General features: G+C 31.1%; 2 protein-coding genes across 3 annotated transcripts; both read left to right on the plus strand.

The window, feature by feature from the left end:
• The first annotated feature begins 1,927 nt into the window (after positions 1-1,927).
• Positions 1,928-5,380, plus strand: LOC145948134 (large ribosomal subunit protein uL1). Its single transcript, XM_083057888.1, has 5 exons — positions 1,928-2,060; positions 2,535-2,690; positions 3,613-3,761; positions 4,294-4,466; positions 5,138-5,380. Exons 1-5 carry the CDS (start codon positions 2,056-2,058, stop codon positions 5,306-5,308), a joined length of 654 nt encoding a protein of 217 aa, XP_082914014.1. The 5' UTR covers positions 1,928-2,055; the 3' UTR covers positions 5,309-5,380.
• Positions 5,381-8,877: 3,497 nt separating this feature from the next.
• Positions 8,878-25,471, plus strand: LOC145948133 (receptor-type tyrosine-protein phosphatase eta-like). 2 transcript variants are annotated; one of them, XM_083057887.1, is made up of 17 exons: positions 8,878-9,187; positions 11,258-11,688; positions 12,409-12,678; positions 12,787-13,077; positions 13,751-14,023; positions 14,127-14,468; positions 15,048-15,371; positions 16,689-17,042; positions 17,898-18,188; positions 18,324-18,527; positions 18,887-18,992; positions 21,366-21,592; positions 21,740-21,816; positions 24,046-24,180; positions 24,258-24,380; positions 24,671-24,817; positions 25,094-25,471. In XM_083057887.1, the coding sequence occupies exons 2-17, from the start codon at positions 11,271-11,273 to the stop codon at positions 25,223-25,225; spliced, it is 3,714 nt and encodes a 1,237-aa protein (XP_082914013.1). In that variant the 5' UTR covers positions 8,878-9,187; positions 11,258-11,270; the 3' UTR covers positions 25,226-25,471. The 2 variants fall into 2 exon arrangements, with proteins under 2 accessions (XP_082914013.1, XP_082914012.1); XM_083057886.1 differs by having other exon boundaries at positions 8,879-9,138.
• Positions 25,472-26,000: the final 529 nt, after the last annotated feature.

A 26,000-nucleotide genomic window follows, 5' to 3' on the forward strand; every position in this document is an offset into this window, starting at 1 on the left:
AGGGGTATCACGCAGGATACTCCTGCATATTTTGTATCTAACTGTGTAAAATTAGACACAGATAATTTGTTTATCATGTGGTAGATGACAGAAATTTTTTTATGATTTTCATTTTCAATGATGCATACTTCTTCTGTATTCTGACTAGATGCTGCTTTACAAAAGCTAAATAAAATAATTAATAATTAAAAGTATGTCTATGGATAATCTAAAATTATATAACGTTAATATTGCAAAGAGATTATTACGAATTAATGGCTCTCCTCTATTACGATAACTTTTGCATCCGTTCTGGCTTATTTTTTAGCCAGCTAACAGTCAGTTTCTTGAATCGGCGTAATAAAACAGCGTAGTCTGCGTATCCTAGTAATATTTTACGCCGAAGTGTAAAATTACTAGAATACGCAGGTTACGCTTACGCAAGTTACGCTGCATGTGCCGGCACCCTAAGGGTGCCGTCACATGGGGCGTAACTTGCATAAGCGTAACCAGCGGATCGCCAATCACCGAGTTATTCCAATAGAGCCCTTCGTCGAGCTCTATGAATATATAGATAGAGCTCGACGAAGGGCTCTATTGGAATAACTCGGTGATTGGCGATCCGCTGGTTACGCTTACGCAAGTTATGCCCCATGTGACGGCACCCTGACTGAACCAACTTATTAGTTATTTACTATTTGATACGCGTATCAAATGTTCGATGTAAACTAGGCCACAGACATTCCGTCAATTGCGTTCCGCTCAAATGCATTTTCCTATGTCCCATGGAGCGGAAAACGCGGAAGCGCAATTGGCGCTGGCCATTCACAAGATTCTTTCTCATAGATCCTTTTGTTGTCTCTATCGGAACAGTGTATATTATTGGCTCGCGCAGATTACGCTTCCGCGTTTTCCGCTCCATGGGACATAGGAAACAAATTTATGCGGATCGGATTCACATATATATGCATACATCCGTCAAAATTCATGAAGTCCATAGCTTTCGAAACTGATAATAATTGTTAATTGCTATGAACTTTATCTCGAGAATAGGTAAAATTTCTTCTTTCTTTGCTAAATATAAGTCGCATCTAATATATTTTAGTTTACTTTTAATATTTTCATCTCTTTCTGCAATTATATATACAATATATGAATAATATATAACTTATTTATAATCTTGTGGCGTATATAGTTTCTGCTTTTTAATAAATATATATCAACTTTATTTTAATTTATTTAATAACTCGCAAATAATGAGAAACAATAAAAAAAAAATATATAAAAGTAAAAACAAATTATATAATACAAATTAAACTAAATAACTCTCACTTTCATTTAATTTTCAATATTGCCTTTTTTTAATTGCTAACATTGATCGTTTGCGTGTTTAATTTATTATGTTATTCGTTTTTACTTTTATATATTTTTTTAAATATATCTGTTTTAGGTCTGTATTCATTTATTATTTTTTCTATCTTATTTATATCCAATGACATTTTTAAAATTATTTATAATTTTGCTGAAAATGATCCAAAGTAATGATCACGAACGTCCGCTAATGTTTTTACTCGTGTTTTTATGTCTTTTTGATTAACGCACATACACGCACAAGTAATTCCGCAAATAAATGCGGATAAAATAGAACTTGCGAATAAAAATCGACGGAACAAACGTAAAACAAGTCGAACCAATCACGAGCGTTCCGCCAATTCCGCAATCCGCATGTTCCGCACCATGGGACTGCGCCCTAAACCCGTCAAGTGGCGAATCGGAACACAGCTCATACGCTGGGTCCACAATAGGTGATTTAAGCCCTAAGCCTTAAGAAATTGACCAATCACAGTCGAGTTTTCTCCTCATACTTGACTGCGATTGATCAATTTCTTAAGGCTTAGGGCTTAAATCACCTATTGTGGACCCAGCGTTAGAGGATCTCTAGTATAGAGCTGCCATCTAGAACATGTGCATGAATCGAGCTAAAAGACGAAAGACGCGTTTTATTTCTTTCCGGTGTCAATCGTCGAGAGCACTAGTCGCGTGTTCTTCCTTCGCCATTCTTCATCTTATAGTAAAATGACGTGAGTATATAGAATCCTACCAGATATTCGCAATCGTTTATACAAATTTTATCGTTTCGCGACAAGTAAATATATTGAATTGCGATTGTTAGCAAACGCATATTATTTTTGGCCGAAAAATATTCGCAAGTACAATATATGACTATCGGACGTGTCACATTTTCAAATTCAAAAAACGTCGAATTTATGATTTTAATTTACAACGTAAATTTAAATTGCGTTTACTAACTTATCGTCGAATGTTTTCGAGATTCTAAATATAAAATAATATATCGCCGAATTCATTACGCGTTATTTTTGTAGAATTTGGAGTTACGCAAGAAAAATTTTGCATGTGCATTCTCTCTATATATGTATTTATATATATTTATAATATATTCTATATATATATTCTCTTCTATATATTTATAATCTATATACATTATCTCTATTATACATTCTTCTTTTATTTTATATTTTGCGTTACAATTGCAGGTCTAAAGTTTCGCGTGATACTCTTTATGAGTGCGTAAACGGCGTGCTCCAACACTCGCAAGAAAAGAAGAGGAATTTTTTGGAGACTATAGAGCTTCAGATTGGTTTAAAGAATTATGACCCGCAAAAGGACAAGCGTTTCTCAGGCACCGTCAAGTATGTTTTTACCTGACTTTAAGGCATTTTTTTCAGTTCTGTAATGATATATCATTATGTGTATATTATATATATTTAACTGTAAAAGAATGCCTCATGTGTGACATGTCAGGGAGCTAGGTTTTACCTGGCGGACCTATACCCAGGGTCTTAAATAAATTGGGGAGGTAATTATACCGTTAAAATTAGACAGGCTCATGGAAAAGATCCTGTTGGTGAGTTATATTTTGACTAACTCTTAGGCAAAATTACATATGTGAATGTCACATTAAATGAAGATTGTCTGATAGTATTTTTTCAAGAAAAGAATTATCCTAAGAAACTTTTTTAGGGAATAGCTAAATTCCTTGAAATCAATTTTAATACAGATTAATACGATGCATGCAATAACATTTATTTACTTAATTTACCCGATTTTTTGCATATATTGTAATGTTAAACAATTGCCACCTTCCCAAAAGCACCATCGTTGCTTACATAGAAGAATGATGGTCGTCAAGAGGAAGGAGATTAAAGATTCTTCACTTGGTGAGGGCAATGTGAATCCTAACATTGCACCTCAATCCGTGTTGATACATGTCTCATTTAAAAAAAATTATTTTTTTACATTTTCTTTTTATATAATTTTTTTTTTTTTTTTTTTTTTTTTTTTTTTTTGAGTCATCAATGTTCTGTAATGTTTTATTGCATGTATTATTTGAAATCTGAACAATGTACAATGTAGCAAAATATTTAAAACTCGGAACATTCAGATTATAATTATTCCAAATTAGAATATTTCTCTTTTTTGTATGATAAAATGAATAGTAAATATCATTCTAACAGTTTAGAATTTTGCAATAATACTAAATATCGCATTAAATTCATGGAGATTGGATTATAGTTACTTAAACTTTAACCATACACTATTGACTTTCATCAGGTTGAAGAATATCCCTAGACCAAAAATGCAAGTATGTGTTCTTGGTGATCAACAGCATTGCGATGAGGCTAAAGCTAATAATATTCCATATATGGATGCGGAGGCACTGAAAAAGCTTAATAAAAACAAGAAACTCGTCAAAAAACTCGGTACATTAGCAACTTGATTTTTTGCATATATTGTAATGTTAAACAATTGTTACCTTCCCAAAAGCACCATCGTTGCTTACATAGAAGAATGATGGTCGTCAAGAGGAAGGAGATTAAAGATTCTTCACTTGGTGAGGGCAATGTGAATCCTAACATTGCACCTCAATCCGTGTTGATACATGTCTCATCTAAAAAAAATTAACTTTTTACATTTTCTTTTTATATAAAATGTTTCTTTTTGCAAGTAAAAATTTTTTAAAAATTATTAACATAAGGAAAGTAATAAAAATTTAATTTCAATAAATTCTCTATAATATTTTGTAAATCTTTTAATATAAAAAAAAGTGGTTATATTATTACTAAAAATTATAAGAATTCTACATACATAATATAAAATATCTTTAAAAATTATTTAATTTTATCAATTTTTTGGGGGCAGGGCTCAAAAACTTAATATTTTTGACTGTTCAAGAGAGGTTGAAACTGACTAATATTTTACATATATATTTATATATTTGCGTACTTTTTGCAGCAAAAAAATATGATGCGTTCTTAGCGAGTGAGTCATTGATCAAGCAAATTCCTCGTCTTCTCGGTCCTGGTTTAAATAAAGCCGGTAAATTTCCTGGGCTGTTGTCTCATCAAGAATCGATGGTCGGCAAAATCGACGAAGTCAAAGCCACCATCAAGTTTCAAATGAAGAAGGTGTGTATATCTCACAGATTTCTATATTACTAGACTGCTAACTGCTTATGTACAAGGCGGCTCGACTTTTTATAGTGATTATGTATTGACACATATATAGACTTGATTTCGTATGTGTGCCTGCATGTATCTATAGTACATGTTACGTATACTATATGTACATGTGCAGAATGAGATACTTTTGTACATACTTTCTGCAGTCATTATACATAAGCGAAATTGAGGAAGTTAGCAGTCTAATAATATATAAAAGTTTATGGTATATCTGTTTATGATTTTTCCTTAAGGGGATGCTAACATCATCCTGTTTTACCGATAAAACATCATTTTTGCGCTTTCTTTTTATTGTTTAGGAATAAAATAATAAATGTTTTTTCACGATTAAAGTACATATAAAAACAAAACCGAAACCTACCGATTTTATATTAAAATTTTTTTTGTTTTTAAATAAAATAAAATAAAAAAATTTTTGTTTTTAACATAAAATAGATCCCGGCTCTGTTTCTATATGTACTTTAATCGTGGAAAAGTATTTATTATTCTATTTAACCAATAAAAAAAAGGTGCACAAAAATGATCGTTTTGTCGGTCAAACAGGACCACGTTTAGGATCCCCTTTTTTGTTTATAATGTTTGTAATGTTTGGTAACGCTTTTTACTCTGTTCTATAGGTATTATGTCTGTCAGTAGCCGTCGGACACGTTGATATGACACCCGATGAATTAGTGCAAAACGTTCACCTCTCGATAAATTTCCTCGTCTCGTTATTGAAGAAACACTGGCAGAACGTGCGTTCGCTTCATATAAAATCTACTATGGGACCACCACAGAGACTGTATTAAGTCGCACTTGATACAAAATACAAATACAAATGTCGAATATAAATTCGATCGTAATAAAAGAGACAAAAATTATTTTGATAAATTCACCTTTCTTCCTCTGTGATAAACAAAAACGTCTTCCGACGTTTGAAACGTGACGTTCTAATTTTGAAAAAACTTTTTGCAATTTTGATACAATAAATATCTGTATACGCTCGTTACGCAATACAATTTTAAATTATAAATTGAAATTAATAATTTAATTTAAACTTTTAAAGAAACATATGAAATTATTTGTATAAGAAACTCGCCAAAAAGAAAATGATTTTATATTTGTAGAGAGAATATACCAGGTGTCCCATTTCAAAGGACCCACTCAAATATCTCATTGTCAGAAACTGCGTTAAATCGAAAAATGTTTCCTACAAAAGTTGTAGGGTTTCGAGGGGGACATAACATAGTAATATTCATTTGACCTTGGGCGGCGTCTCCAAGGTTAGTGAAGGTTAACCTTAAGTGAAGGTGAGAATGAATTTTGAAGAAAATAAAAAAATGCTTCAGATAAAAGTTGTTCAAATTAATTAGTAGAAAAAGATGTTATAATAAAAAATATGGGTTTCCATTTAAAAAATTTATTCTTACCTTCACTTGACCTTGGAGACGCCACCCAAGGTCATATGAATATTACTATGTTATGTCCCCCTCGAAACCCTACAACTTTTGCAGGAAACATATTTTGATTTAACGCAGTGTTTCTGAGATATTTGAGTGGATCCTTTAAAATGGGACACCCGATATATCTTCATGTTATTGTTTACGAAATAATGATCAGAAAACAATATACGAGATGATAAATACGATCTATGTTTAGTGACATTTTTTTATTCAGAAATATTTCTCAAACAATCTGTCAAAGTTTGTTACTCGTTCTTAATCACATCCTGTGTTACATGTATAAATAAATAATGTATTAAAATATGAAATTGAAACTCTTGATTCTTTTACTGACGTCATTTTGAATGATAACGGCAGGAGTGAAAAATGTAAATCTTTTCTTGTCAGACTCTAAAAAAGCAAGAGAGATTCAACGATAACGTATCTTATATTTATCTTCAGTATATAATGAAAAAATTCTTTCAATGAAAAAATTCGAAATATGCCTACATTTTTTCTATTTCATATTATTCGCTTTCATCAGCAACTATTTATTCGTTTTTGTTAAATTTTTGAATAGTATGTTATCGGCAAGAGATTATACGTACATCTACCATCTACAAAAAAAAAAGAATAAAGAAGCCGGATCTTGGATCCAGATGCTTCTTTAGGGACTCGCTCTCGTGTGTAAATCGTATGTATATGTGTGTGCGTAGGTCCTAGTCCTGCTGAGAGATATCCCCATAGGTATATATGAACAGCCACACCATAGGCCATGCTATTTTCAACGATCTTTGTGGAGGCAGTCTGTGTCTGGCGGTCGCTGCGTCTTGAAGAAGCACATGGTTTCGAGTTCCGCTTCGTAAGCAGATACCAGCGAAGCCGTGGACCCGCATTTAGCGGTTCAATTACCTCTCTTTGCATTTTTTTCTGTTTTTTACATATGCAATCCTTGCGAATTTTTGTTCTTACCGATTACGCGCGTTTATCGCCGGTTTATTTCTCGATTTCTGGTCGGTGTTCTTCGCCGTTCTTCTACCTTGGAAATTCGAATACATGGAGTAAAGTATTCAGGTAAGTTCAGACGAATATATATATATATATTTGTTCTTAAGAATAAAAGAAATAAGACGGGTCGCGCCTGAAAATCTGAAAATTTGTTGTCTCGAAGCTTATCTCTCACACAAGAAAGAAAATTCTTTTATACATAATCTTGTATATAAGTACGTATATATGAATAAATTAATTAATAGAATGATTGGTAATTAATATGTGAAATTTTAAGGATTTATTATTTAAAAGGATAGATTCGCTTACATGTAGATGATTAATTCGATTTAAAATATATCGATTTAAATTATTAAATATATAAATTATAATATTAATTAATAAAATTATATAATATTAATTAATATTAATAATAAAATTATAATAATATTAATAATTAAATTATAATATTATAAATATATAAATTATAGAATATTTTTTTATATAAAAGATTGCTTTATTTAGATTTTTAGATGATCAAAACTCATTTTTCATTCGATTTTAATTGAATTTTACTTTAATCAAAATTTTTCTTCTCGGCTTTGTTATCAATATATTCAATATTCATTATATATAAAGAAAAGTGAAGATCTTTCTCGATGTTTTGTTGCTTAAAAATTCAAATCCAACTCTCACATATATGACACAGTCGCCAAATTGTTCTATAATTTAAGAACACATTTTTAAATCTTGATAAACATAAAAACGTAGTAGCAAAAGAGAAACAATTTAATTGATAAATATTACGAGCGATACGATATGATATGACATGACACATGCACACATACATATACATACACATATACATATATACACGCACACTCTTTCTCTCTCGTATAGACATGATTTACTGATATACACGGAAGTCTTAGTTTTTATTTCCGATAAAATAGTCGCTTTCCTTATAATAATGCGATAAGCAGAAATAATTTGGAGCTATACTTATTGTTATATTTTTTTACGTGAATCAAAATAAAAATAATCGGCAATATATATAGTTTGCATATTATCAAGGTAAGAAAATTTTCGATCGGCAATTTTCGATTATTGATCATTTGGGATCATTATAAAATACTATGATCATTGTGTCAAAGTGAGAGATGATTGTGCGAGTTCGATTAGTTAGATCTAATCGTTTCGAATATTAATTAAAAGATTCGCAAAGTGTTCGCGATTAAATAAATATATTTTAATTAAAATTAATTTAAAAAAAAGAAATTTTTGAAATTTTTTGAACCATTAGGATTATATATCGATTGTGAACTGCAATGCAATTAATTGTTATTTAAATAAAAAGATCGTGTACTTCTAAAAATTCAAGTTTTTTTTAAATAAATAAGTGATAAAATTGATGGTGTAAAAAATATTATCATTCTCCACTTTTTATTTATATTATCAAGCTCTTTTATTATATTATTATTATTATATATATTATTATTATATTTTATTATATTTTATTATATTATATTAATATTTTTATATATTATTTTTATTATATTATATTATTATTTTAGATTATCAAGCTTTATTATATATATATATATATATATATATATATATATTATTATATATGTATATATTATTATATTATATATTATTACACACATCACGCTTTTAGAATAAAATAAATAAGCGCAGATTACGAAGCTAGAAGTTCGCGGAATCAGATATTATATAATCATCGATACGTGGGATTATCGGTGAAAAATCGGCGAGAAAAATCTCGATTGTGTCCACCTGCCATTTTCGCGCGGGAAAGGAGGGAGGAGTAAGGGGAAGACTTTAAAATAAAATTGAATCCCCCGTCGCGGAAGATCACGTACAGATGATGGACGGCCGCGGCGCTTGATATTTGATTAATAAAGTGGTCACGAAAGAGTGCACTCTCGGAACGAGAGTGGACTCTATCCCGTTATCAGTGATATCAACTCTGCCAAAGAGAGAGAGAGAGAAAGAGAGAGAGAGAGAGAGAGAGAGAGAGCGGGTGACCAACCGGGCGGAAGGCTCTGTCAAGCCAGTCGGGCAATGATAATCGAAAGCGTCAACAACGACGAGAGAGAGAGAGAGACAGAGATGAGTTAAACTCCGATGCGTGTTTTCCATATACATTTTATCACCGAGAGAGATTCACAGACGTCCGATGATATCGCGTGCGTCAATTTTTTAATCTATACCGCGATCGGTGGTCCGCAAAAAGTGGTTGGTTCCTCCTTCATTCAAAGTAGTGAAAAAAAGCGCCTGTGTATTAATCGAAACCGGAAGAATATAGAGTGCCTTACAATGTCCTTCATCAGTGATAATAACACTAGTTTACAACCAAAAATTATTTTAAACCAGATAGTGTTTCTTATAGATTTTTGGATACGCTGAAGACGATGCAGCAAACCAAATTTCACTAGCACGTCAGAAATTCCAAAATAATTGAGGTTTAATGTGTAAAAATTGGCTTCTTCACGATATTTCAAATTTTTTTGTAAAAAAGATTAACATTATCTGGAAAGTTTCAAATATCATGAATGTATATATTGTTCATTCCCTATAAAATGCATTTTTTAAATTTCAATATTTTATTTTTTAGCTATGTTATGAAAGATTAAAGCTGGGAACTACTTCTCATATATAGATGTTCTTGGAGAAAAAAGATTTTTTTAGAAAAAAATTATTTTTTCCAAAATTGATTTTACCATTAGTTGACCCTTTACATCATACAACTTTTGTCTGGATTTTTTTGAAAATGCATTATTTGTTTCGAAAAATTCAAGGTGGACAATTAAAATGAAACACCCTATATATAAATATACATTTAGTGGACTCTATCACGATAAGTTACACAGTGTATGTGTATCGATAGTCCTAAACTACAAATTATGAGTACAATTATATGACTCCATCATCATAGGCGGAATATTTGCTATCTCAGCAAAACTTTGCATTTAAATCCTTCTTAACATGGCTAAAAAGTAAGATATATCGAAGTAAAAAAAATGCATTTATAGAGGATGAACAATACATTCATGATCTGATCGGAATTTCTAGATAACATTAACCTTTTTCACAAAAAAAAATCTCAAATATCGCAAAAAAGTCATTTTTTTGCATATTAAACCTCAATTATTTCGGAAACCTGACGTGCTGGTGAAAATTGATTTGTGGCATCGTTTTTAGTGTCCAAAAATTTATAAGAAACACTATCTGGTTTAAAATAATGAAAAAAAATATTTGTTCGTATAGTGTATTTAATATAATTATTATAATATATAATACATTGATATACAGATTTTGCAGTCGATTTGTTGAAAAAAAATTTTTATTGAAAAAAATATCGAAGCAAAAAGCATTTATTTTTAATTTGAGTTTTCAATATTCCGCATGTTCTTATGAGTTCTTGGAAAATTCAATTTGAATTTTTTTGTTGAAATAAGAATAATTTTATCGACTCGCTATATAATTACAGACTTAAATTTTGAAGAGGAAAAATTCTGATCCTTGTGTATGATCACGTGCACATGCAATATCGTTTCTTTTGAAACAGGCTCGCGATAGGAAACAGATATAACCGCGGCAAATCATAACTTTCCAAATCATTTCCGCTCTGTGTTAACCGGAATGCGCTTTATTTTAATGAAAATCTTCAGCTTTTGCGTCACTCATTAAAATATCTCACGTTGCAACTTCCGTTAGAAAAAAATGTATCTAGAATTATATGAAAATAACATTGAGAATATTAATTTTTATTATAGAAATTTTCGTTATTTTGAAGATATGTTCGATCTAAAATAATTAGTACCATATGAATCTTCGGAAGAAAGAGAGAGAAAAACTTTTTAAAACTTCCATAAACAATGATAAATATAATAAAGGAGGAAGCAATGTTTTTATTAATAATTAAACAGAATTTTTATTGATTCTTTTATCTCGGTTTGAATAATTGTAATATAATATATATATATTGGATGATTGCAAAAGTTCGTGCCCGATTTGCATAGATGGTGGTAACTTCAAATCGGGCACGAACTTTTGCAATCATCCAATATATATAAAACTTTTTTATTTTATTAAGTAAGGCAAATATAATAATTTAATATATGTGACAGATTAATTGTTGCAAAATCTTACGCATGTTTTAATAAAAATAAAAAAGTTTTACATGCGTGTGTATATAATGCATATCGATTTATTCTTATCGATAATCAAATCAAGATAAGAGAAGATCAATAATTTTCCGTTATAGCGGTCGATATATGTATATATATTCTCTTCTACTTGCAGCATTCAGTAAAATATGACCCTTGAAAAATTCTGGGTATTATTCATTGTCGCTCTTTGCATATTTCGCAATGATGGTGCATCATCTACGTCGCAGGATGAAACAACGATGTCGACCTTCGAATCGAATTATGATTCTGGATCGACGAAAAGTCTTCTAAACTATGATCCTGCTGGATCTGCAAAGAATTTTATGAATTTTGCGAATGACGATTCTGAATTTACGAAGATCGAAAATTATGAATCTGATATTACGACTCTTTTCGAATCTACCACCGAATTTCTGACAACTAACTCCCAGCCTAACACCGATGATTCCTCATCGTATTCGACAATAGATGAGACTACGCAATCTAATAAGCCTACTACTGTCGACGATGTGACTTCTTCTACGGATAACAGCACGATTTGCCTGTGGCTAGAATACGCAAGCGGTAAAGCAAAATATTCATCAATAGAAATTATTGATTATACTCTTATAGAAAAATTGAATATATATTTATATAAAAATTAAATATTTCGGACATTAAAAAATTCTTCATAAAATAAGTATAAGATGTCAATTATTAAAAATCAAAATAAAACTACATAAAAGCGCTTATGAAGAAAATATACTCAACTTTGATAATTAATACTCAAATTTGGGTGTTAATCATCATTAAGGGTCAAGCCCTAAACCAAATTTAAATTAACATTCAACTTTGATAACAAACACTCAACCTACGTCGAAATTTGAGTGTTAACCATGAAAGTTGAGTATATTTTTACACTTAAATTTGGATGTACATTGAGCGTTGACCAAGGTTTGATGTAAGTAGATTTAATCTTCAATAATAGGTGTAGATAGGGATTAACACTTAATGATGAGTAGTATCGTTTGGGGAAATATTGAGAACATCCCAAATGGAGTTTAGACTCATTTGAGAGTTGCTTTCATTTGAGGGTTCTTATTTTCATCAGGATTACTATCATTTTCAAGGTTAATCATCAATTGAAGGTCAATCATTAATTAATCACTATTTGAAGATTAACCTTCAATTGTCGGGCCGGAAATCACGCAACTTTGAGGGGCAATTATTTTAGCAATTATTTTACGCAAAATATTTATCATGAGACACTCTGTTCATTTTGTATATCTTATATAATTGGTATAGATATAAAGGAGATACTTGATTTGAAGATAAACGATACAAGTACAGAATGGATCGCTCTCTCGTGGGAATCCCCGTGCAACGATACGACAACCATCCCGATAATGTATCGTATCGAGAGATGCGATGGCAAAAATTGCAAGGAGACAAATGAAACTGATACATGGCACAACGCCACTGATCTCGATCCGTGTACATTGTACACGTTTAACGTGAAAATTCTTACGGACTTCTGGGAATCTGACGGAGTCACTCTACCAGCAACAACAGATAGTAAGTCTAGATAAATCGCAATTCATATATTTAATAATCATTAAAATTAAATTAATAAAAAATTAATTCAACTAAAAAAATCAATCAATATTCTTGTTAATTTTTTAGTTCCCGAAATCGGAGATGTGCTCGATCTAAATGTGCGCAACGTTAGTGTTAACATTGTCCAATTAACTTGGCAACCGCCCGCGGTGCACGAAAAATGGCAAAAATGCATATCTAACTATTCGATTACGCAGTGCGACAGTGAGAAATCTTGTAATGAGACCGCGGTCCTCGCCACGAATTACACTGCCGACAACCTTGAACCGTGCACGCGATATCACTTCACTGTCAAAACAGTAACGCAAAATGTACAATCCGCCGGAGTAAACCAGACTGCGAAAACAGCTTCACCAAGTGAGTAACAAATTATTCCTCCCGGAAACTGAACAGCGAAGTGATATAGCATGTTGTCCTTGTAAAAAGTTTATTTACAAATTAATTTTGGAGTCAATTTTTTCTTAGAGAAATTATTTATGAGAAGATATACTTTTCAAGCTTAACCGCTCTTACAGAAAAAAATACACTCAACTTTGGATTTGTTAATCGTAAAAAGAAGCACCAAAAAGATCAAAGTTGGATATGATTTTGGTCCATCCATTAATTGAAGCTTCAAATGATGGTTAATTGATAATTATTCCTGAAAATAAGAACCCTCAAATGAGACAGTCAATCTATTATTAAGGATTAAACTTACAACTTATATCAAATCTTAATGGTCATGTATATCCAAATTTAAGTATTAACACTTGAATTTGGATTAGCGATAAATCTTTAATACCCAAATTTGAGTGTTAATCATCAAAGTTGAGTGTATTTTTTCATAAGTACAAGTCCGAGTTAATTTGGGCAGCGCTTTATTTTATATTACTGTGAAAATATTTTGTTGGAAAAAAATTATGCGTTAGGAGTTAAACGAGTTTTGAATTAAAATTATATCAAAATGTAGCATTTTGCAGATTTATCTTCTACCAATTCCAGGATACAACTAAATTTATTTCGACAAATTTGATACTTTGTCAATTTGCAGAACTGTTAGAGCCGCGAAATTTGAAGGTAAAACCTGGAAATTTTTCACTTAACGTCTTCTGGGATCCGCCGGAGTCTGGTACACTCTGTGTGAAGCATTATCACGTAACTATACATCCCAACAAATTTAACTTTCACGAAAATACCACGGAAACGACCATACAAATTTGGAATTTATATGCTTGCGCGACGTATGAAGTGTACATCAACGCTGTGAATGAGGATGACATTGATGGGGAAACGGCGAAGAAAAGTGGTACCACACGTGAATCGAGTAAGAAGTTTATTATCTAAATGCCAACATTGTATTTTATCCAATATAAAGATCAGTTTTATACAATATCAAAATATATTATTATTTTCAATATATTTTTTAGAAACAAATCCACCAGTGCATACTCCAGGCTTACCAATCACGAACACAAATAACATATCGATGATCTGGATGATCGAGAAGGAGAACAATCAATGCACATTGGAGACGATAATAACTGTATGTAATTGCACAGGAAGCAACGGGAGCGGCTACAAACCTATAACCGGTGGTCGAGATATAAAGACAATCGATCCAGATTTAGCTGCAGCTTCCGTCGTCGTCATAAATACGACAGTGGCGAATCTGAGTCCCTTCACAAGTTACGCTTGCACGGCGTATACCGCTAATACCGCGGGATACAGCGAATTAAGTGACGAGATCAATGCTACGACATTAGAAAGTGGTGAGCATATGCATAATTAAAGGGTTAATAATTATAATTAGTTATATGTGATTATTTTAAATTTAACATTAAGGCTCTTCGGTCCTCGCCGCGGCCATGTTAGATTGTGACGTCAGAGGCGAGAAAGACGCACTGAAAATTTTCTTAGATGCTATTTTTAAATAAAAAGCAGATATTTTGATGAAACACTATTTCCAGATATGGCTTTAGCACACTTTAAAAATACCTCGAAAACTATTCTTTTCCCTTGACAATCAATCAACAACCGTAAAATAATCGTGATATAATCAGACCTTTGTCATGCGGAATGACTATATATACGCACATGTGCAAAGAGCAGACGGACTGGGTCTCATATTTTACAGTTACTGATTGATTATAAAGGGAAAAGGATAGTTTTCGAGGTATTTTAAGAGTGTGCTAAAGCCATCTGAAGTGCTGTTTCATCGAAATATCTTTTTATTACGAAATGACATCTAAGAATTTTTAGCGTGTGTTTTCTCACCTTTGACGTCACACTTCCACATGGTCGGTGAGAAGCCAGGAGCCTTAACGTATAAGTGTAAATTACAATTTCAGTGTCATTTCCGCCTCAATTTACGTTCGACAATGTTACGGACTCACAGTTCACTTTGAATTGGGATCCACCGGAATATTTGCCTGGTAACTTAGAAGAGTTTGAGATGGCGATAATTAATTGGAAACCACTTTATCCGATTCCGAATTGGTGCGCTCGCGAAGAACCAAAAAATCCCATTAAGCGAAACGTAAGCGGCAGCATATTTGATTATACTTATCTCGAAGCGAAAGCATACACAATGTATATTGTATGCATGAGAGCGAGAACAGGAGCGGGATGGAGCGAGTGTGGCACTCCTCAAACTATTGAAACGAATAGCATAGGTATATTTTATTTTGTTATAACATAAAATTATATATTATTGTATCTTTTAAAATACTAAGTTTTACACACACACACACATATTACAACATACAGCATGCATATCCAAAAGATGTTCAGAACATATGCCGAAGATCTCTTATCGCCTAAAGGCCTAAAAGACATCTTCGAAATATCTTTTGAATATGCATTTTGAATATCTTTTAGATATGCATACTGTATATAATATATACATATATACATATACATACAGGGTGATTCTAAATGCGGAAAATTTTAGAAGATGATTCTTTTGTCGAAAATTAAGAGGAGTCTTGTATATAAATATATTATTCTTAAATATCTCTCTATGAGAAGTTATACTCCTTTAAAGGAAGAGGTGAAAATTAGGTTTTTTTCTAAAATTTTAGACAAGTTAAAAAAATGAAATTTGATGGATATTTTCTACTAGTTTCCTTCTAAAAAGAATTTATTAATATTTTTTAATTTTCCTATACCATTATATAAAAGAGATCAAATTAGCAAAACCCTTATTCAAGTTTTCATTAGAACTTTTTAACGCGCTGAAATATGATCATTTAAAAATATGCGCTAGAAAGCTTTTATTTCCTTTAGGAATTTTTTCATTTTTTATTTTTTTGTAAAATAAATAGTTTTTAAGAAAAAATCCATTATAATGCACAGCACACAGCACGTACGGTATTAAATGGCATATAAATTTCGAGTTACGAGAAGTTGAATTTTAGAATAAAAAAAAGTGAGCAAATTAAAATTATAGTAAACGTTAGAAAAAATGGAACATTTTTTAACTTGTCCAAAATTTGAGAAAAAAAATAAAAACCTAATTTTTATTTCCCCTTTTGGAAGAGTGTAATTAACTCCTCAAGGAAGGATATAGGAATATAAGGATATATGAAAAACTCTTTTTAACTTTCGATAAAGAATTATTTAAAAAAATTTTTTATATTTATTTAGGAATTATCCTGTATATATAATATTTTATATCTGCTATTTAATAATATACGAAATAAGAATTTTATTTATATACTTTTTTGTTAAATTCGGTGCAAATAACATATAGTAATTTGAGATAAATAAATATTCGTTGACAAACAATTTTATCGAGAAAATATTTATACAATTGCGTATAAAAAGTATTTAATAATTTCAAAATGATGAACATTATTATTACCTCTCTCTCTCTCTCTCTCTCTCTCTCTCTCTCTCTCTCTCTCTCTCTCTCTCTCTCTCTCTCTCTCTCTTCTTGAGTATTTTAAATATTACATTAAATATTATATATATGTGATTGTATTATTTAGTTCCAGAAGCAATCTCGAAATTCAATTCCTCTTCCATCATCATTAAAGAGAATTCGAATAACAGCAACGTATTGGATACGATTGTATCATGGGGTCTGCCGTGTTCTTTAAATGGTGAACTCGAATTCTTTAATGTTTCGGTTTACGGTACCCGCTCCGGAGGCGATGAGTATCTGCCCCATTCCTTTTATAGAAAGCACAAATGCGTGGAGTACATTGACAACGATTACATGTGCTCGATAAATCTCAACGAATTGAAAGGAGAATATAATTATACCTTCGCGATATCCACCAAAGTTAAGGGCGTCGATACTCTCAGGCCAACGAGTCTAAGCAAGCTGTATCCTGCCGGCAGTATGTATTAATATATTTATGAATTTATAAATGTATAATTCACACAATCTGATAATTCTCTTTTTTTATTATATCAACTTATCATGTATTGTGTTACTATTGGATAAAAAATATATAAAAAAGCGTAGAAGAGATATATGAAGAAGATATGAAATAATCATATTTTCTTGAAGTATAAAGAAGAAGATACGAAGTAATCATGTATAAAAAAGATATGAAGTAATCAAATCTTTTTAATATACCTTTTATATCTTTTTTATACATCTTTATATTTCTTTATACTTTTAAGAAGATATGATTACTTCATATCAAAATATGTATAAAAACATCAAAAATATGTATAAAAAGAAGATATAAAATAATCATATCTTCTTCAAATATAAAGAAGTATAAAGATGTACTACAGAAAGATGTATAAAGAAACGTAAAAGATATATAAAAAAGATTATTTGATTACTCCATATCTTCTTCATATATCTCTCTTTTACGCGATTATGAAATCATATCTTCTTTTTATACATATTTTTGATGTAATTATCTTCTTTATTCATAATAGCGTAGAAGAGAGATGTATGAAGAAGATATAAAGTAATCTTATATTTTCTTGGAGTATAAAGAAGTGTAGAAGATACGAAGTAATCGTGTATAAAGAAGATATGAAGTAATAAAATAATCTTTTTTTATATATCTTTTACACTTCTTTATACATTTTCTATACATCTTTATATTTCTTTATACTTGAAGAAGATATGATTACTTCATATCTACTTTTTATACATATATTTATAATATTATTTTCTTTATTCAATAATCGCGTAATTTTATAATTAAGAAGATTCTTTTTATGTGTTTTAGTACCACCTCAACCCGACGACGAGTACATCAAATCGATCACCATAGATCCGTATAAGACGCGTAGATCCACAACTACGGCTGCTATCTTACTACCCCTATTCCCTGATACCAACGGCGACATCAAGTATTACGCCATCATGGTATCGGAGAGGGGATACAATAATGTTCAATCGAATACGAGATTCGATCTAAAAAATAAGTTCTGGCCCAACGTGTCCTCCTGGGAGGAAGCGATGATAAGAGATTTCTCCATAACGTATCAAGCGACGTGGCCGCAGTGGGATCCTTATCGTAGGTGATACGTTTACATAGATGGATATATATAGAACGATAGATAGTTTATGAAGTGGAAGAAAAAAAAGAAACAATCTCAACATATCGCACACACGCACATCGTTAAATATTTGTATATTTTTTTCCTTTTAGTGAGCCACATCGTTGATTACGGTCACATAAAAGCCGTCAAGTATACGATCGGTGAGGACACCGATTGCAAGGAAATTTCAGCAAATACAAATAGGCAATTGTATTGTAATGGACCTCTCAAACCGGACACGTGGTATCACGTTAGAATGAGGGCGTTTACTTATGGTGGTTACACCGATTCCGAAGTATTTCAGATAAAAACGAGTGAGTATCTCTATACCTTCAATATAGTAATCTTCATATGTCTTGTAGTCTTTATTAGGTCTATTCTTTTCAGCTGAACTGGCTGTATTAGTTCAGAGTTTTTACTTCACATTGGAAGGAAAATACCCAAGTAGCAAATTGACGTCATAAACATCAAAATGATGTCATTTTGATGTCTAATGACGTCATTTTGACGTTTGCTTGCTACCTGGGGATAAACTCTAAACTAGTGCAGCCAGTTCAGCTAAAAAGAACAGACCTATAGTTTCGAATCTATTGATTTTCATCTCGCTCGTGTTGTTATATAACAGAAATTACGTTCGAAATTATTTCGTTCTTCTTACATTTTGCAATATTAGATGCGGAGCTGAATGTCGCTCTTGTGGTCGGGGCCGTCTTCGGCATTCTTTTCGTCGGGATACTGGTGACGATGATGTTGCTCGTGCGAAAATGCTCGCCGTACATGTAAGTTGGAACTTTACGATTATCTATCCACTTCTAGTGTATCAAAATAGTGATTAACTTGATTAACTTGTTTATCTCGATTAAACACGATGCCTTCAATTGATAATATCTTCATCTCGAGCTGCACTGAGCTTTTTATCGGGAAAAACTCCTTTCTACAAGTATGTACATATAGTAGAGAAAATAAGATAAGATAAAAAATTCTTTGAAAATTTCCAACTACAATAAACAATCGATATTACATTATATAGAATCAATTATAAATAAATCACACGTCGCGATAGTGTGATGTGCCACGTGATAATCCTGAAGCGCACCGCGAACAGGTACAACGTTTATGAACAATGATCAATATTTATTCCATGACTCACAGAAGGGAACTATATAGCGTGAGCAAGGTCGCCCGATGTACACACGTCCATCGTAAGATATACAGCGCATTGTGTGTGTGTTTGTGCGCGCTTGTCAGTGCTCGACTAGGTGTCTGTCGCGAACTATCGCGAGTTTCGAACGAAAGTTTGTGTCGAGTGTATATTTTTATCATGGATATTTTTAAGCGCGCACGAGAGAGAGATGCATAGTGAATACAATACAGAGATTATATATAGTGTGTGTTTGCTGTAAAGAAAAAAATTTTCCGAATAATTCGGCTATGACTCCGACCTTCTGGAGAATCGACTCAGTGTACTCGTTTCTAGCCAAGTGCGTATGTTCATCGCGTAAGTGTTTTTTTATTTTTTCCTCCTACTACTATGATGAATGCACCGCTTTACCGGCGGAATCTACCTACTTTAAGAGAAAATATGCATATACATATAAAATACGATAATATTACGCATCTGTAATATTCTTCATTACTTCGACGACCTTCGCTGGAGTGTTAACGAAGACGTTGATCCCATTCAGCGTGATTACTCTTCTAATCTCTATTACTTATATATATTTGATATAATTTTATATATTATATATTATATAATTTTGTTATATATTTTATATAATTTTATGTATTATATATATAATATTAAATATATATGTCATATAATATAAAATATATATTATATTTTGTATTATATATATATATATATATATATACAGGGTGTCCCAGAATGAATGGTACACCTCTGTTAACAGATTCCTGGGATCACTTGGAGACGATTTTTCCTCAGCAAAAATGTCGAGGCACCAATATGATAATTTTCGAGTTATAAGCGATTGAAAATAAAGAGTTTTTCGCAAACTAAGCTTTGTGAAAATAAAATATTAACAAAAAATCACATTCTTCAATTAATTTCATGTAGAGTTTACTTTAATAGAATTTTAATTTAAGACTTTTAGTTATAAAAAGATATACATATGATGGGAAAAATTGGGAACGTGTAAAAAATGACGGCTTTCCTCGACATTTTCGTTGAGGCAAAATCGTCTCCAAATGATCTCAAGAATCTGCATTAACAGGTGTACCACTAATTCTAGGACACCCATATAATATTTTTATATTTTTATATACATTTTTTTTTATTTATATATATAGTTATATCCATATATATTACATCTCATCGTGATATCTTATTACGCATTTATTATCGTTTAAATATATTTAATAAAAGATATTTATGTAATATTGTTTTTATTAAACAGTTTATATGCTTTATACAGTGTAACTGAAAAACTTGTATGCGGAGCACACCATCAGATTCTGTGGCCAATTTGGAAATGACTTTTCCTCGGTGAAAATGTCGAGGTCATAATTTTTTGCATATTCCCAATTTTTGCCATATTTTGTATCTTTTTGTAACTAACAAGGAATATTTTCGCAATGTTACCTCTGTATTTTAAAAGTGCTTATTTTGGGAGCGAATGGCATATACCAAGGTGATACTTAGGATGAGTATATACTATTCAAAAATATAAGCACTTTTAAAATACAGAGGTAACACCGCGGGAGTGTCCCTTATAAGTATTGGATGATTGCAAAAGTTCGTGCCCGATTTGCATAGATGGTGGTAACTTCAAATCGGGCACGAACTTTTGCAATCATCCAATATAATAATAAAAAAAAATTTTATTGAAGTGTGTGTGTGTGTGTGTGAGAGAGAGAGAGAGAGAGAGAGAGAGAGAGAGAGAGAGAGAGAGAGAGAACGAGAACTCTACCTGAAATTAACTGAAAAATGTAGTTTTGTTAATATTTTAACTCTACAAAGTTTAGTTTGTGAGAAGTTCTTCTTCAATCATCGATATAACTTGAAATTGTTGGTGCCTCGACATTTTCCCTGAAGAAAAATCTTCAAATTGGCCACAGAGAATTTGTGCTCCGTATACATTTGTTCAGTTACACTCTGTATATGAAAATTCACAATCTCTTCTCTATTTCAGAGTGTTGCGAAGATTCTTGCACTCCGACATGCCCGGCTCGCCTGTGCCAGCCCCGTTCACCAGAAAGAAATTCATCAGCCATTGTCAACAATTGGTCGACAATCCTGGAAAACTGAGCAATGAATTTCGACTGCTTCAGACTCTCAGCGTGGATTTGCAGATGCCTACGAACACCGCTTGCTTGCAGGCTAATCGAAAGAAAAATCGCTACTCTGACATTTTACCCTGTACGGATACTCTGATGTTCATTTTGCGCACTCACACATACAAAAACACACACACGCACGCACGCACTCGCACGCACACACACACACACACACACACACACACACACACACACTTGTATCTGGAGTAAACGTGATTCATGCTTTCAGATGATTTCTCAAGAGTAAAGCTAGAAATGATAGATAACGATCCTAATACAGATTATATCAATGCATCATTCATTAGGGTAAGCATTTTACGTGATGTACGCGCACCGGCAGGAATGGTGTCCGGCGTTAAGGATCCTGCATACTCGATTGCCAAGTCCGTAAAATTTGTACGACAGCGCCACATTTGGCAAAACTATAAACTATTAAGCGTGAAAATGACATAAATTATTCTTGCGACTTACAGCGTCATTTATCATTTTAGTGCAGTGTTTCTATTTTTAAAGTAATTGTTATAGTGTTAAAATATACCGAAGACTCTCATTTTGTGATAATTTAATATGTAAAAGCAAATATTTATTTCATTTCGATACCTGTCAAACAGCTGGTTTTCGTCCTTGATTAGGCTCAATTCAATTCGACATATACAATGTTATTTATTGCTTACCCAAACAAAAGGAGAGTTTTCGGTATATTTTACAAGTCGGTTCTATCGGTTACAGACCCTATTTTATTGAAAAACATTTTTATTTTAGCGCAAGTTGCAAGAATTTTCATGGTATATTTTCTCGCTTCTGACATCATCAATTCAAGATGGCTGCAATGAGTATGTAGGAGCCTTATGTGTGTATGGAATGGTGTCCTGCGTTATGACAGCCGAAAGTCATACACGTATTCGCACACATCTAACGCCGGACACCATTCCTGCCAGTGCGTATACGTACATGTATATATACATATATGATAATATATTTATTCCTAGAGAAACCGAATTAATTTTTTTTTAAATTTAATATAAATATTATAGAATTAAAAATATTGATATTATTTTTAGAATATAAATTTATCGAATATAATAATTATAGAATATTAATTTTATAAATTGTAACCGTTCGACAAGAAGGGAATTTTTTCAAAATCGGAAATTAGGATGTTTACTCGAATCTTATAAAAAAATTTCCTGATTTTCTAGGTAATTTTGTTTAGAATTCCAGGTAAAATAAGATAATTTATAGATAATTTATAATTTGTAGCTTTTTTTTAATTAAATTTTTTTATTGTATGTGATTTTTAAATGTTTTCTATTCATACGATTGCAAAGAAAGTTACTCAGAATGTATTTTTTCTAGCATTTGATATTGATTTATTAATTATAAAATTAAGGCTCTTGGTCACCGCGGTCATATTGGATTGTGACGTCAGAGGCGAGAAAGCACATGCTGAAAATTCTTAGACGCCATTTTTTAATGAAAAGATATTTCGATTAAACAGCACTTCAGATGGTTTTAGCACACTCTTTAAAAAACCCGAAAACTATCCTTTTCCCTTTACAATCAATCAACATCTGTAAAATGATCGAGATATCAGACTTTGACATATGCGGAATGACTGCGCATGTGCAAAGACCAGACGGACTGGGCTTCATAATATTACATTTTACAGTTGTTGATTGATTATAATAAGGGAAAAGGATAGTTTTCGGGGTTTTTTAAGAATGTGCTAAAGCCATCTGAAGTGCTGTTTCGTCGAAATATTTTTTTATTTCGAAATGGCATCTAAGAAATTTTAGCGTGTGTTTTCTCGCCTCTGACGTCACGATTTCGACATGGTCGGCAAGGAGCCAGGAGCCTTAATTTGGACAATAACAAAGTGCAATATATCACATGCAAAAATATAAAATAAAAATATAAAACAAAAAATAATTTATTATAAACGTTTTAGGGAGTACTAATTTATTTAAATATTATTAAAAAATTGAACAATTTTCTTTAGGAAATTTACATAAGACGATGATACTAAAACAAAAGATCGTCAATAAAAAAATCACATGAGATTTTAATAAATTTATAAATATTACAAAGAAAAAGATATGTTAGACATATGTTTTTCTTAAGTGCTGAATAAGAGTAAAATTATCAATGGTACAATTTTTTAAAAAATTTTCTGAATCTCAATAAAATTTCATTCAGAGAATTCCCGGATTTTTCAAGATAAAAAAACATTTGGTTTTATTCTAATTATATCTCATGTAAATATTCAAAAAATAATATATACAAGGTGATTCATTTTAATCTTAACAGGCAAATATCTCGAAAAATATGGGAGATACGAAAAAATGTTTCATACAAAAGTTGTAGGATTTCGAAGGGGATATCTGATGGTGACCTTGACTTTGACCTTGAGGTCAAATCCTACAACTTTTGTATAAAACATTTTTCCGTATTTTTCGAGATATTTGCCTGTTAAGATTAAAATAAATCACCCTGTATAATATATCGTAAAATAATATATCGCACTGAATATTTTAGGGATATTCGGGAGAAGACGAATATATAGCTTGTCAAGGTCCAAAGGAGGAAACTACCTACGACTTTTGGAGGATGGTCGATCAATATAATATTAATATTATAGTTATGCTAACACAGTTGGTTGAGAAGGGCAAAGTAAATTCTTCGATATAATATAATTCATCACATATTAAAACGTTATTTTTATCTCGTATTAATCCCTCTTTTTTCAGGAAAAATGTCATCAATACTATCCAGCGATTAGGGAAACTTTCCGATATGAGAACATGACGATACGATGTACAAGCGAATTGGATTTCAGAACACATACCCAAAGAACACTTGTATTACAAAAGGTTTATAGTTTTTCGAATAATATATTTATAATATATATATAATATAATTAATATTTGTTAAAAATTAAATATAATTAATTTATTAATAAATTTATTTAATAAATATTTAATACATTTATTATAAATTAATTAAATTAATAAATTAAATTAAATTGAGTATTATTTAATAAATTAATTATTAATTACATTAATTATAATATATTTTTATAATATATTTATATTAAAAAAAAGCTTTTATGTGCTGGATGCAAAGAAAGAGTACGTATATATAACAAATAATAAAATTACAGGAGAATAAGAAAAGAAATATCATTCACTTGCACTTTAAAGATTGGCCTGATCATGATGTTCCGGAAGATTTCGACGCGATGATCAATTTCTGTCAAATTATGCGTCGCAATATTAGCACCAATACATTACATTGTTGTTCACTGCAGGTAATAAATAAATATAATAAAAATAAATATAATTAATAATTATAATAAATTAATAAGTGTAATTAAACCACCGTGAAATAGCATAATATAAATCCATTTGTCGACTTTATAAATTATTGTTAATATATTTGTCAATATATTTGTCATAAATATTTATAAATTTGCAAATCATTATCTATAAAAATGTAAAAAAAAATATTACATATTTTATCTGATGATAAAAAAGTATATATATTATATTAAAAATATATAATTTATATATTAAAAAATATACAGGGTGTCCGGTGGTTCGCGTTTCACCTGTCGTGGGCAGATTCCTGGGATCATTTGGAGACGATTTTTCCTCAGCGAAAATGTCGAGGCACCAATAATTTTCAAGTAATAAATAAAGGGTTTTTCACAAATTAAGCCTTGTGGAAATAAAATATTAACAAAATCACATTCTTCAGTTAATTTCAGATAGAGTTTACTTTAATAGAATTTTAATTTAAGACTTAGTTACAAAGATACATGATGACAAAAATTGGGAACATGCAAAAAATGATGACCTCCCTCGACATTTTCGCTGAGGAAAAATCGTCTCCAAATGATCCTAGGAATCTGCCTATGACAGGTGAAACGCGAACCACCGGACACCCTGTATAATTTATATATTAAAAAATATATAATTTATATATTATAATAATATATATATTATATATATATATATATATATATATATATATAATATACACTCGTCAACAAAATTAACGCATATGTATATTAAGTCAAAATTTTGCATAATTTCAAATAAGCATAACTCCGCTAAAAATAATCGTATTAAAAATTTTTTTTTTTTCATTGTCAAACTTGAAGTCTCTACTTTAAAAAGCATTCGTCAGATTTTGAATTTATCCCCCCCCCCCCGTACTCCACTGCTTTAAAGTAAGGACGTGTTTTGTCTCTAAAAAATTGCGTACTTTGACGCACTCCACGGGGTGGAATAAATTTTTTTCGCAAATCTTATTATAATTATCGTAAAATGTGGACTTTTTACTATAAATTAAAAAAAAAAGCAAAGTTTGTACGATTATTTTTCGCGGAGTTATTACATATGAAAGTTACTCATACATTTTTTCCATTTACCGCCAGCATTAGTATTACCCGACACGCACCACAGTACTCTGCGTTGATACCACTGCTT

The sequence above is a fragment of the Prenolepis imparis genome, unplaced genomic scaffold (assembly GCF_030444845.1).
Source record: "Prenolepis imparis isolate NDT839.2.m4 unplaced genomic scaffold, iyPreImpa1.0 SCAF_256, whole genome shotgun sequence".
Lineage (NCBI taxonomy): Eukaryota > Metazoa > Arthropoda > Insecta > Hymenoptera > Formicidae > Prenolepis > Prenolepis imparis.

Excerpts from the sequence above, each read along its gene's own strand:
- LOC145948134 (XM_083057888.1), top strand. Across the intron at positions 2,691-3,612 it reads CGTTTCTCAGGCACCGTCAA|GTTGAAGAATATCCCTAGAC; the intron begins GTATGTTTTTAC and ends GACTTTCATCAG. Across the intron at positions 3,762-4,293 it reads GAAACTCGTCAAAAAACTCG|CAAAAAAATATGATGCGTTC; the intron begins GTACATTAGCAA and ends TACTTTTTGCAG.
- LOC145948133 (XM_083057887.1), top strand. The coding sequence starts at position 11,271 with ATGACCCTTGAAAAATTCTGGGTATTATTCATTGTCGCTCTTTGCATA. Across the intron at positions 24,381-24,670 it reads GAACACTTGTATTACAAAAG|GAGAATAAGAAAAGAAATAT; the intron begins GTTTATAGTTTT and ends ATAAAATTACAG. Across the intron at positions 24,818-25,093 it reads TACATTGTTGTTCACTGCAG|GGTGTCCGGTGGTTCGCGTT; the intron begins GTAATAAATAAA and ends AAAAATATACAG.